Source organism: Pseudophryne corroboree, chromosome 7 (genome assembly GCF_028390025.1).
Source record: "Pseudophryne corroboree isolate aPseCor3 chromosome 7, aPseCor3.hap2, whole genome shotgun sequence".
Lineage (NCBI taxonomy): Eukaryota > Metazoa > Chordata > Amphibia > Anura > Myobatrachidae > Pseudophryne > Pseudophryne corroboree.
In genome coordinates, this window is record NC_086450.1 from 112,287,866 (window position 1) to 112,301,338 (window position 13,473).

Consider the following 13,473-nt stretch of genomic DNA (forward strand, 5'->3'; position numbering starts at 1 on the left):
TACATAGTTATTGTTACAAAAAAAAAAAAAAAAAATCGGGTTGTTCTTGTTGTGAGCCGTCTGTTCAGAGGCTCCTACGTTTGTCATACTGTTAACTGGGTTCAGATCACAAGTTATACGGTGTGATTGGTGTGGCTGGTATGAGTCTTACCCGGGGTTCAATATCCTTCCTTATTGTGTACGCTCGTCCGGGCACAGTATCCTAACTGAGGCTTGGAGGAGGGTCATAGGGGGAGGAGCCAGTACACACCACCTGATCCTAAAGCTTTTATTATTGTGCCCTGTCTCCTGCGGAGCCGCTAAACCCCATGGTCCTGACGGAGTCCCCAGCATCCACTTAGGACGTTAGAGAAATAAAAATTAAGATACCAAAGCAAAACTAGAAATCTAAAGGCTGGCCAAAATCCAAAATGTCACTTGCCTCTTGCAGTAGATATACATCTACAGACAGCACCCTCTGATGCTGTAAGAAAAAACAGAAACCTAGAGAGTACCCAAAAGGACCAGGCCACCACAGAGAAAGGCAGACTGGAGATATAAAAGTGCAAAGTTCACCACATGGGATACAACGGACAGGGACCATTCCCACTAGTGGGTGTCCACGACACCCATAGATTGGGAATAGAACCTGTGGAGTGTGCAGCGAGCCATCAAGCCTGCAAGGGGCTTTATCGCATCCATAAACCCCTCTTCAGCCCCCCAAAACCAACACCGGCGGCTATCTGAACACCGGGATCCCGGCATCAGTATGGTGACAGACTGTATCCCAACCACCCGTCACCCATACCCAACCGCACCACATTATGGAGCTTTATGGGACCTTTTACTCACATTATGGTGCTTTATGGGAACTTTAGAATTTTACATAGAAATGCATTTTAGGATTGGTGGTCTTTTAACTAGAAGTAAGCTAAATAGCTCAACACTGTAGTGGCAAACAGCTAATACTATTTCTTACATTAAGAAGATCCATATTTGCCACCTGATAAGCTGCAGATCCAAGCACTTTTTGAGGAAGTCCCTTCACGGTGCATTCCAGCAGGCTCTAAGAAAGCAGACACCACATTAAAAAATAGTCACGTTAGAATTTCCATTGAGAACTCTATTTCTCCTAAGTTAACAGTATCCACAGGATAAACATTGGGATATGAGGTAGCGACAGTGCATTGGCACCAACTATCAAAGCTTTCGAACTCCCAGAATGCAACGGGCCAGTCCCCTATGTACCCGCCTCCTGGCACAGGCAATTAAATTGTTTTCCAAAGCTCAAGGCAGGAGCATCATAGAGAGCCCTAATCAGGCGAGAAGAACACACATGCACACCTTTCCGTACAAGGAGGAAGCAGTCAGTAGGTGAAAGGATCCTCAAATCAGGTGCGACAGGATGGGATCCCTGTAAATACTGTGGACTTAGGAGAAATAGAGTTATCAACGGTAAGTCTACCGTAACTATTATTTCTTCTCCTGCCTTGTCCACAGGTTATCCACAGGATAAACATTGGGATGTCCCAAAGCAATTTTAGTGGTGGGGACGCTCCTGATTAGACAGAAGAATCCTTCGCCCGAATTCAGCGTCCCGAGATGTAAAGGTATCAAAGGCATAAATGTCTAATGAATGTGTTAATGAAAGACCATGTGGCTGCCTTACATATCTGTTCTGCTGAAGCACCACGTTGTGCTGCCCATGACGGACCTACCTTACGAGTAGAGTGAGCAGAGACATTAGCCGGAACAGGGGGATCAGCTTGAGAATATGCTTCTGAAATGGTCATCTGAAGCCACCTCGCCGGTGCCTGCTTGTCAGCAGGCCATCCTCTCGTGAAATCCGTAGAGAACAAAGAGTGTCTGTCTTTCTGATGGCACTGGTAAGATCCACGCAGATCTTTAAGGCACGGACCATGTCCAATGATGCATCTCCCGTAGAAAAGGTACAGCTCTTGGAAGGTCAGGACAACAAATTTCTTTGTTAAGGTGGAATTTAGACACCACCTTAGGAAGATAACCAGATGTGGTTCTAAGAACCGCTCTATCTGGATGACCTATTAGGTCGACCTAATTATTGACCCTAAATCTGAAACTCTTCTAGCTGAAGCAATAGCCAGTAGAAAGAGAGCTTTAGCGGTCAACCATTTAAGATCCACTTGCTTTAGTGGTGAAAATGGAGTAACTTGAAGCACCTTTATGACTAACCTTAAATCCCAAGGCACTGTAGGAGAAACAAAGGGAGGTTGGATGTGAAGCATTCCCTGAAAGAAAGTGCGAACATCCTGTAGGTTAGCAATTTTCTTTTGGAACCATCCAGTCAATGCTGCCACCTGCACTGTCAAGGAAGCCACCCATAGACCTTTGTCCATTCATGCCTGAAGGAATGCTAGTATTCTGGAAACTCTGAAAGACCTAGGGTCAAATTTCCTGTCACTGCACCATTGAATATAGTCTTGGAGCATCCATCGACAGCCTCTGCAGATCTGTGTACGAATGTCTTCTGGGCCAAGCCAGAGCTATTAGCATCACGCCACCCTTTCCTTGTTTTATCTTTTGGGCAACAGGGCGATCAACCGAAACACAAATAGGCCAGACGAAATTCCCATCTCACTGACAGGGCATCTACAAAGGTCGCTCTGGGATCCTTTGTTCTTGACCCGTATGCGGGAACTTTTTTGTTTTGACGGGACGCCCTGAGATCTATCACCGGCAACCACCACTTGGCTACCAGAGTCTGGAAGACCTCAGAGTGTAAAGCCCATTCGTTTGCATGCATGGTGTGTCGACTGAGAAAATCCGCTTCCCAGTTTAGGACTCCCGGAATATACACTGCGGACAAGGCTGGATAATGAAGTTCTGCCCACCTTAACGTTCGGCTTGCCTCCTTCATTGCTTTTTGGCTTGGAGTTCCTCCTTGATTGAGGTACGCTACTGCTGTTGCATTATCCGAGCAAATTTCAACTGGTTTCCCCTGAAGAATGTCTTTTGCCTGATTGAGTGCCATATAAAATGGCCTAAAGTTCCAATATATTTATTGGCAGGCAACTTTCTTCCTTGGTCCACTGTCCTTGAAAGCAACTTCTTCCTGACACTGCTCCCCCCAGCCCTGAAGACTGGTATCAGAATTTACCAATCTGATAATCAAAAAAGTGTCTCCGTTTGTCCAGATGGGATGTCTGTAGCCACCAAGCTAATGACCTCCTTGAAGGACCATAGTCTGCGTTTTTAGTGTCTGATGAAAATTATTCCATTTGGAAAGGATCAGACGTTGCAGAGGCCTCAAGTTGAACTGAGCATACTCCACCATGTCGAATGTTAACAAAATCCCATCACACACACACATTGCTGTGTGAATGGATACCCTTTGACTGTGTAGCAGCTCCTGAATACTTGACTGAATTTTGGGTATTTCAGGTAAAATTACTCTGAAGGCCCGAACCCAACACAGCCCCCAAGTCAGTCATCCGTTGTGACGGAACCAGAGACGTCTTTGCCCAATTTATGAGCCAACCGCGTTTCTGCAAACAAGCTAATGTCTGTTGCAGATGACACTGAAGCAATTCCTGAGAATGTGCCAGGAATAATAAGTCAAAGAGGTATGGAAAAATCCTTATCTCCTGTTGACGGAGATAAGATACCATAGCCACCATAAATTTGGTGAATACTCTGGGAGCTGTGGCCAGTCCAAATGGTAGGGCCTGAAACTGAAAATGTTGCTGGAGGATAGTGCTATAGGAACACGTAGGTAAGCATCCTGGATATCCAGGGATTCCATAAAATCCTCCAGCTCCACAGCCAAAATAATGGAACGTAATGTCTCCATATGAAACCGAGGCATCCAAATGTACAGTACTTGTTCAGCGCTTTGAGATCACCCATTTGGCTTCTGGACTAAAAACAGGGTGTAATAAAAACCTTGTCCTCGTGCAGGAGGAACTGGAATTATCACTCCAGACTGAAGAAACTTCTGAACTGCCTCTTGCAAAGCCCTGGCCTGTGTTTCCACTGAAGACTGGCTGGCACAAAAAACCTTTGAGTAGGGTGTTTCTTGAAGGCAAATGCATAACCATGAGAAACAGCTTCTTGCACCCAGGCATCTGTGGTGGACTTCTGCCAGGTATGTGCAAATAGAAAAAAGTCAGCTTCCCACCCTGGGGTCCCCCAGGTGGAGGCCCGCACCATCCAGCTGATGGCTTATCTTCTGACTTTGAAGCCAGCACCATGGTAGCCCAATACTTTTTAGTCTTACCAAACTTGTCAGATTGAGACCGTTTGCCATAACCATTTCCTTTTGCTTTTCCTTAAATCCGAAAGGACCGAAAAAGCTGGAAATATAGGCTTGGATTTGTGTGTGGAAGGAAACTTCACTTTCTTGGAGTCTGCTTCTGACTCCAAAATTCTGTTTAATTCTTTACCAAAAAGAATATCTCCAGTAAAAGGCAAAGACTCTAGAACCTTCTTGGACTCAGTCAGCTTTCCATGTACGTAGCCAAACCACTCTGTGAGCTGCTAATGCCTGAGAGGCAATTGTACCCATATCAAAGGCTGCTTCTTCCATAAAAATAGCTCCCTGTTATGTGCAATATGGGATTTTTGCTCTCTAGATACCATTGAAAGACAATCCTCCAATGCATCAGCTCAGGCTGCCCACTGCTTTTGCCATCCAGGCTGAAGCCATGGCTGGTGTTACTATTGCCCTAGACAAGGAGAAAATAGGATTTTAATACCTACCGGTAAATCCTTTTCTCGTAGTCCAGAAGGGATATTGGGGGAAACTAGAACGATGGGATATACACTGGTTCCAAAGGAGCCAGTGCACTTTAACATTTCTTCACTGGGTGTGCTGGCTTCTCCCCTCTATGACTGCCAATTTCTTCTGAAAGAAAGAGGATTTTGGTACTTAACGATAAATCCATTTCTCTGAATCCTCTAGGGGACACTGGAGTCCTATACAGTAGTGGTGTGAAGCCTTGAACCGGAGGTGTGGCACAATCTAAAATTAGCATGGTCTGCACAGCCGGCTCCTCCCCCTTCACATCCCTCCTCCCTCAGTTTGAAAAATTTGACTGAGAGAATAGGACATGCCACTATAACACATGGCGAGGAACCGAACCGTACAACATATCAAACAGCGCCCAAGAACTCTTGACCGAATAAGGAACACCGTTTGAAACAAGAACTTAGAACACAGCAGGTTGACAGCACCGAGGCGGGCATCCAGTGTCCCCTAGAGGATTCAGAGAAATGGATTTATCTGTAAGTACCAAAATCCTCTTTTCTCTTTCATCCACTAGGGGACACTGGAGTCCTATACAGTAGGGGACGTCCCAAAGTTTACCCCCAGGGAGGGAGTGCTGTCGGTGTCCTGCAAAACTAAACGTCCGAACTTAGATTCTCCGGACGCAAAAGTATCAAACTTGTAAAATTTCGCGAACGTGTGGGCTGAAGACCACGTCGCCGCTCTGCAAAGTTGAGTAGTGGAAGCACCCCTGGCAGCCGCCCACGAGGCACCCACTGAACGGGTAGTATGAGCACCCGTCTGAACTGGAACCTGTTTACCACAGGAAATATAAGCTTGCCGAATGGCAAGTCTGATCCATCTAGCCAAAGACTGCTTTGAAGCTGGCCAACCCTTCTTTGGCCCATCATAAAGAACAAACAAATGGTCCGACTTTCTGAAGGACGACGTAGCCTGTACGTACACCCGTAAGGCTCGGACAACATCCAAGGCCACGTCCTCATCTGTGAGACCCTGGAAAGATAAAACCACTATTGGCTGGTTTACATGAAACCCTGAAACTACCTTTGGAAGGAAGTCCGCTCTTGTACGGAGTTCTGCCCTATCCTCATGAAAAACTAAGAAAGGACTCTTACAGGATAAGGCTCCCAACTCAGAAACCCGCCTAGCTGAAGCCAAGGCAAGCAATAACGTGACCTTCCAAGAGAGATATTTCAGGCCTGTTCTTGTCAACGGCTCAAACGTCGGCGACTTCAAATATTCTAAGACCAAATTTAAGTCCAATGGTGATGTGGGAGGACGAAAAGGGGGTTGAATCGTCAGAACCCCCTGTAAAAAAGTTCGAATCTCTGGCAAGGATGCTAGCCGCTGTTGAAAAAGGATGGAGAGAGCCGAAATTTGAACCTTCAGAGAGCCCAGTCTGAGTCCTCCCTCTAGACCGGCCTGAAAGAAAAGTAACAATCGAGATAAGTGGAAGTTCGTCGAATTCCATCCCCGTTCCTGACACCAAGCCATGTACCGTCTCCAAATCCTGTAGTACTGCCTGGCTGTGACCGGCTTCCTTGCTGCAATCATTGTAGGAATGGCCGTTCTTGGAATCCCTCTGTTTAAGATCCGGGTTTCAATAGCCACGCCGTCAAACGCAGCCTGTTCAGGTCGGGGTGTAGAAAAGGTCCCTGAGATAGCAGGTCCTCTCTCTGAGGTAACCTCCAAGGATCTTCCGCAAGTAACCCCCGCAGGTCGGTGCACCAACTCCTGCGGGGCCAATCTGGTGCGATTAGAATCGCCCACACTCGTTCCCGCTTCACCCTTTTCAGAACCCTGGGTATGAGTGGGAATGGTGGAAATATGTAAACCCTCCTGTAACGCCAAGGAAGCGTTAATGCGTCCACTCCTTCTGCTGCTGGATCTCGAGTCCTTGCCACATATCTGGGCAGCTGATGGTTTTGCAGAGACGCCATTAGGTCCACCTGAGGCCGACCCCATCGTCTCACCACCATGTCGAAAATCCGTGGATGTAGGCACCACTCTCCCGGATGCATGTCCTGGCGACTTAGGTAATCTGCTTCCCAGTTTTCCACACCTGGAATGAACACTGCAGAGAGGATGATGTTTCGTCTTTCTGCCCACAACAAGATCTTTGTGGCTTCCTTTAACGCCATCCTGCTTTTTGTCCCTCCTTGACGGTTTATGTAAGCCGTCGTCGTGACATTGTCCGACTGAATCCTGATGTGTTGATTCAGGACTGTCTTCTGCCAAGCGAAGCGCATTGTAAACTGCTCTCAGTTCGAGGATATTTATGGGTAGTCTGCTCTCCTGTAACGTCCACCGTCCTTGAAACTGATGGTCCTCTAGGACGGCTCCCCAACCTCTGAGACTGGCGTCCGTTGTCAGAATCCTCCAATCCCAAATGCCGAATTTCTTGCCGGCTGCAAGGTTCTTGTGTAACGACCACCATATCAAGGAGACTCGTACCTGAGGTTGAAGTCTGATTCTCCGATGGAGAAGCCAGTGCGAGCCTGCTCCCTGAGCAATGAGGTTTATTTGGAATGGTCGGGAATGAAGTCTGCCGTACTGGAGAGCTTCGAACGACGCCACCATCTTCCCGAGAAGTTGCACACAGAGGTGCAGAGAAACAGTTTGCGTCCTCAGTACTTGAGCCACTAATCTCTGTAGGTCCTGGACCTTGTTCTCTGGCAGGAACATACGTAATAGTACCGTGTCCAAGATGAGACCGAGGAATTGAATCCGTTGAGTCGGTATGAGGTTGGACTTTTGGAAATTGATAATCCATCCATGTTGAATTAGAAATTGATGGGATGTCTGAACATCCCTGAGCAGTCGATCTTGAAATGGTGCTTTGATCAGTAAATCGTCCAGATAAGGTATAATCGTGACCCCCGACAGTCTCAGTCCTGCAACCATGATTGCCATGATCTTTGTGAAGATTCTTAGGGCTGATGATAGACCGAACGACAAGGCCCGGAATTGGTAGTGATCCGCCAGCAGTGCGAACCTTAAGTAAGCCTGAGGAGTCCAGATTGGAATATGCAGATATGCATATTTTATGTCCATGGAAACCATGAACTCGCCCTGTTCTAGGCCTGCAATGACCGATTGGATTGATTCCATCTTGAATTTGAAGACCCTTAAGAACTGGTTGAAAACTTTTAAATTGAGAATTGGTCTGACCGTCCCGTCTGGCTTTGGCAAGACAAAGATTGGAATAGAACCCCTTTCCTCTCTGAGAAGCGGGAACCGGAATAATGACCTCTGCCTGTAGCAACTTTTGAATTGCTGCCCGTAGTGCCCTTGCTTTGTGAGGGCACTGAGGCAGTCCTGTCGTAAAAAACTGACTGAGGCCTTTCTTGAAATTCCAGTTTGTATCCCTGAGAGATTAAGCTGTTCACCCAAAGTTCTGGTGAGGTCTTGGCCCAGATGTCCTGAAAACCTTCCAGTCGGACCCCAGGTGAGCTGGGAGGCAGTAATGCCACGGTCTTGTAAGTAGGTTTATCCTGCTTTCTGGTTGCTGCCTGTGAGCGGCCTCTACCTCTGCCTCCACGTGCGTGTGTATCGAAACCCCTTCCTCGGGCTCGAAATGAAGTAAACGCAGGTCCCGAATAACCTCTCCTAGTCTGTGGAGTGGTTCTCGTATAAGGAGTAGGCAGAAAAGTGGACTTCACCGCTGTAGCCTGCGAAATCCACTTGTCTAATTCTGGTCCGAACAGCATTTCCCCCCCAAAGGGGATGGATTCTACTGCCTTTTTGGTCTCAGTCTCCCTGCCATTCTCTGAGCCATAAAATCCGTCTAGCCGATATGGCCGATGCAGATATGCGCAATGCTATTCTGCTAATATCCTTAGAAGCTTGGCATAAGTACGATGCAGATTCCCGAATATGTTCCGCCAGTTGGGTAATCTCTTCTAAGCTATTTTCCTCCTCAATAGCTTGTACAATACGGCCGGACCATGCACCCATAGCCTTGTTGACACAAGCACAGACGATCGCAGGTCTCTGCGCTGCACCAGCTGCCACAAAAATTGACTTTAACGCAGTGTCAACCTTACGGTCTGACGCATCCTTTAGAGTAGTTACGTTAGGAATTGGTAAAAATAAGATTTTACTCACCGGTAAATCTATTTCTCGTAGTCCGTAGTGGATGCTGGGAACTCCGTAAGGACCATGGCCTTGATTTCGGCCAGGCGTGTGTCAGAATTGGCGGCTTTGTCATGTAAAAGCCCTTATCTGATTTTCCATATGGATAGGGCAGAATTGAGGACTCGTCACCAGTTTCTCCCTAAGGTGGTATCAGCTTTTCACTTGAACCAACCTATTGTAGTGCCTGCGGCTACTAGGGACTTGGAAGATTCCAAGTTACTGGACGTAGTCGGGGCCTTAAAAATTTATATTTCCAGGACGGCTGGAGTCAGGAAAACGGACTCGTTTTTTATCCTGTAGGCACCCAACAAAATAGGTGCTCCTGCTTCTAAGCAGACTATTGCTCGCTGAATTTGTAGCACAATTCAGCTGGAGCATTCTGCGGCTGGATTGCCGCATCCTAAATCAGTAACTGCCCATTCCACGAGGAAAGTGGGCTCATCTTGGGCGGCTGCCCGAGGGGTCTCGGCTTTACAACTTTGCCGAGCTGCAACTTGGTCAGGGGCAAACACGTTTGCTAAATTCTACAAATTTGATACCCTGGCTGAGGAGGACCTTGAGTTCTCTCATTCGGTGCTGCAGAGTCATCCGCACTCTCCCGCCCGTTTGGGAGCTTTGGTATAATCCCCATGGTCCTTACGGAGTTCCCAGCATCCACTAGGACGTCAGAGAAAATAAGATTTTACTCACCGGTAAATCTATTTCTCGTAGTCCGTAGTGGATGCTGGGCGCCCATCCCAAGTGCGGATTGTCTGCAATACTTGTATATAGTTATTGCCTAACTAAAGGGTTATTGTTGAGCCATCTGTTGAGAGGCTCAGTTATATTTCATACTGTTAACTGGGTATAGTATCACGAGTTATACGGTGTGATTGGTGTGGCTGGTATGAGTCTTACCCGGGATTCAAAATCCTTCCTTATTGTGTCAGCTCTTCCGGGCACTGTATCCTAACTGAGGTCTGGAGGAGGGGCATAGAGGGAGGAGCCAGTGCACACCAGATAGTACCTAATCTTTCTTTTAGAGTGCCCAGTCTCCTGCGGAGCCCGTCTATTCCCCATGGTCCTTACGGAGTTCCCAGCATCCACTAGGACGTCAGAGAAATTGTCTTTTTTGACAACCTTCCTAGTGAAGCATCCACTACCGGCGGAGTCTCCCACTTGTCCATTACACCCTTAGGTAGGGGATAAGTTACCTGAAACCATTTCGGAAATTGAAACAGTTTGTCAGGCTGTTTCCAAGCTTCCTCTATCTGAGATTGGAGGGATTTGGGAATGGGAAACACTGCTGAACGCGGCTTCTGGGATTCGAACAAATCGAAATCCTCCGGCTCACGTATTTCCTCGTCTTTAAAGCTTAGGATCTCTTTTACCGCGTCAATTAAGGAGTCTAGACCTGAGATTGCAGAGTCCTCTTCTGGAAAGTCGGCGTCTAGGTTAGGTTCAATTAACTCACCTTCCTCCGTATCAAGAAGAAAACCCTCTTCCTCTTCTGATTCTGGTATCATAGGGAGAGTTCTTTTAACAGCCTTGCGCACACTTGTTTCTGCGTGTGCGGGCGGCGTTAACCTGATTAGGAATTCCTCCATCGTCTTGGAGAATCCCGCAGCCCATTCTGATTGTTGCTTGCGAGATTCTGCCATCTCCATGGAGATTCTATTAGCAAGGTTGTCTTCCCATGCCTTAGCCAGAACACTGCTCCCAGGTGGGGCGTCCTTGTCTAAGCAGCAGTCGCACACCCCGAAGCTGCCAACCCGCGTGCTCTTCTTGTTACATTTCGTACAAACACAACAGGTCTTGGAGGTCTTGGTTGCCTTAGACATGTTGTTTTGAAAACCCTGTACCAGGGTAACCCGCCGCGCTTTCACCCTTTAAACTAGGAAGAGACAGACTGGGAGATGATGGAAGCGAAGGTATTGGATCCGGCTGGAATTACCTGTCCTTTTCGTATATAAAAAGGAGCAGGCCAATATCTTTAATTAATTAAACAAAAAAAATCTAAAATAAAAAAATATAACAGCCGACTCGCAATCCTCACACCCCAACTGTAAAGCTGCGATGTTAGAGTTGGTATTCGCTTGCTTACGTGAATTTTCTGCAGGATCTTTGAAACAGAAGTCCCTTGAAAATATAAATTGTAAAGTTTGATTACTTTTCAGGAGATCCTCATATACTGTAAATATATTTTACCCCAGCAGAGGGAGCTAATTCTTTAATAAGTAACCTTCTGCTATTTACTTTACTGGGGGGAGGGGGAGGACCCATCCCTTATCACATTCTGGCGCCATACTTATTATATATGGCCCTCAGTAAATGTGTAATGTTCTATGGTCTGTCCCATATATATTTCTATTACATCTAGTTTGTTTTTAATTTTGCACTTGCTGCCTTGTTCGTTTGGTCCCCTCCTGCTGCCCGCTGGCTGGCGCGCGCCGAGTTGCTATCGGCGCTTGTGCTTTCCCCTCTACTATATGGCGCGCTCCGGACCCGCAGGCCGGCGCGCGCCTGGACAGTCCCGTAGCGGCGCCTGTGCTCCGCTTCGGCTGGCGCTGGCCGGCGCGCGTCTGCTGTGTAGCGCGCCTCTCTGCCGTCGCTCTCTGCTCACAGGGAGGAAGGGCTGAGTCCCGCGCCGCACTCTGTCCCGCGCCCGCCGCTGTAGTCTGCAAGAAGGGAGTTTATTAAGGAGGCAGCAGTGATATGAAATAAGGAATCCAAGAAAAGAAGAAGAAAAAATTTTACATGAAGTAACCTAGTCTAAGCTATTTCTTCCTTCACCAGTACTCACTGTTAGGACGACTCTGGAGGATCTCCTGTGGAGAGAGGCAGGTCCCTTCAATAGGGATCTTTGTCTCTCCAATAGATATGTGGCTTTGTCTCCCTTTTATTAGGTAGACGCAGCACACTTCGTTAGATTTTAGTCAGGAGCTCAGTGCTCCATGTGCTGTGCCTCCAGCACAATTTTTCAAACTGAGGGAGGAGGGATGTGAAGGGGGAGGAGCCGGCTGTGCAGACAGTGCTAATTTTAGATTGTGCCACACCTCCGGTTCAAGGCTTCACACCCCTACTGTATAGGACTCCAGTGTCCCCTAGTGGATGAAAGAGAAATGGAGAGCGCTGAAATCTGGACCTTAATGGAACCCAGACGTAGGCGGAAACGTGCGTTCCTCTCACCAAGAGACATCTCTCCTCCAGATATGATAAGTGTATTGACGTCACAGATTTCATGGCCTGGACCATGGTTGCAATAACCTTTTTGGAAAGGCCGTTGTGAGCTAGGATGTTCCGCTCAACCTCCATGCCGTCAAACGAAGTCGCCATAAATTCAGGTAGACGAACGGTCCTTGTTGAAGATCGCTTCTTAGTGGTAGAGGCCAAGGGTCTTCGACAGACATGTCCAGAAGATCCACGTACCCCGTCCCCCGAGGCAAATCCGGGGCAATCAGAATTGCCTGGACACCTTGATTACCGATTCGCTTTAGCACTCTTGGGAGCAATGGGATCGGAGGAAACAGGTAGACCAGCCGTTACTGCCAAGGCAATACCAGTGCATCCACTGCCCACGCCTAAGGATCCCTGGTCCGCAAGCAATACCAGGGGAGTTTTTTGTCGAGACGAGAAGCCATCATGCCTATTTGTGGGCAACCCCACTGGTCAATAATCCGCTGTAACACCAGATGGTTGAGTCCCCACTCCCCCGAGTGGAGATCGTGACTACTCAGGAGGTCCGCCTGCTAGTTGTCCACAACCGGAATGAAGATTGCTGACATGGCTCTTGCGTTCCTTTCCTCCCAGAGGAGTATCTTTGACACCTCTCGCATGCAGGTTCTGCTTTGTCCCCTCGTCGATTGATATACACCACTGCCATGGAAAAGTCAGACTGTACCTGGATAGCGTGATCCTTGAGCAGAGGAGACGCATGAAGCAGAGCATTGTAGATCGCCCGAAGTTCCAGAATGTTGATTGGAAGGAGGCTTTCGTGGGAGGACGACCTGCCCTGGAACCGCACCCCTTGGGTGACAGCTGCCCATCCTCGCATCAGTCGTGAGGAGGGTCCAATTCTGAATTCCAAAAGTCCTGGCCTCCAGGAGATTGGAAAACTGAAGTCACCACAGGAGGGAAATCCTGGCCTGAGGTGAAAGCCAAATTATCCGGTGCATCTGGAGATGTGATCCGGACCACTTGCTCAGGAGATCCAACTGAAATGTACTGGCATGGAACCTCCCATATGGGATCACCTCGTATAAGGCGACCATCTTCCCCAACAATCTGATGCAAAGATGGATGGAAACTTGAGCAGGTCGGAGCACCATGCGGACCATCTCCTGAAGTGTGCTCGCCTTGTCCTCTGGTAGAAACACCTTCTTTGCCACAGTATCCAGCAACATCCCCAGGAACAGGAGCCTCTGAGTTGACTCCAGGTGGGAATTCTGTAAGTTGAGGATCCATCCATGGTCGGACAGAAAACGGATGGTGCGGTCGATATGGAGCAACAAAAGCTCCCTGGATCTTTCCTTTATTAGGAGATCATCTAGATAAGGCACCACATTTATCCCTTGGATCCGGAGTTGAAGCATCACCTCCGCGAATACCCTTGG

The 13,473-nt window shown here is 47.9% G+C and overlaps 1 protein-coding gene across 4 annotated transcripts in view; it reads right to left on the bottom strand.

Annotated features, from left to right (window-relative positions):
* Nucleotides 1-13,473, bottom strand: part of RIF1 (replication timing regulatory factor 1) — a 338,147-nt gene that overhangs the window by 222,143 nt on the left and 102,531 nt on the right. For 3 of the 4 annotated variants that reach the window (XM_063933565.1, XM_063933566.1, XM_063933567.1), the window contains exon 16: nucleotides 959-1,045. The exons of the other annotated variant lie outside the window; for it this stretch is intronic. In XM_063933565.1, coding sequence (XP_063789635.1) covers nucleotides 959-1,045 — 87 coding nt within the window. The remainder of the gene's footprint in view (nucleotides 1-958; nucleotides 1,046-13,473) is intronic. 4 annotated transcript variants of the gene reach the window in all.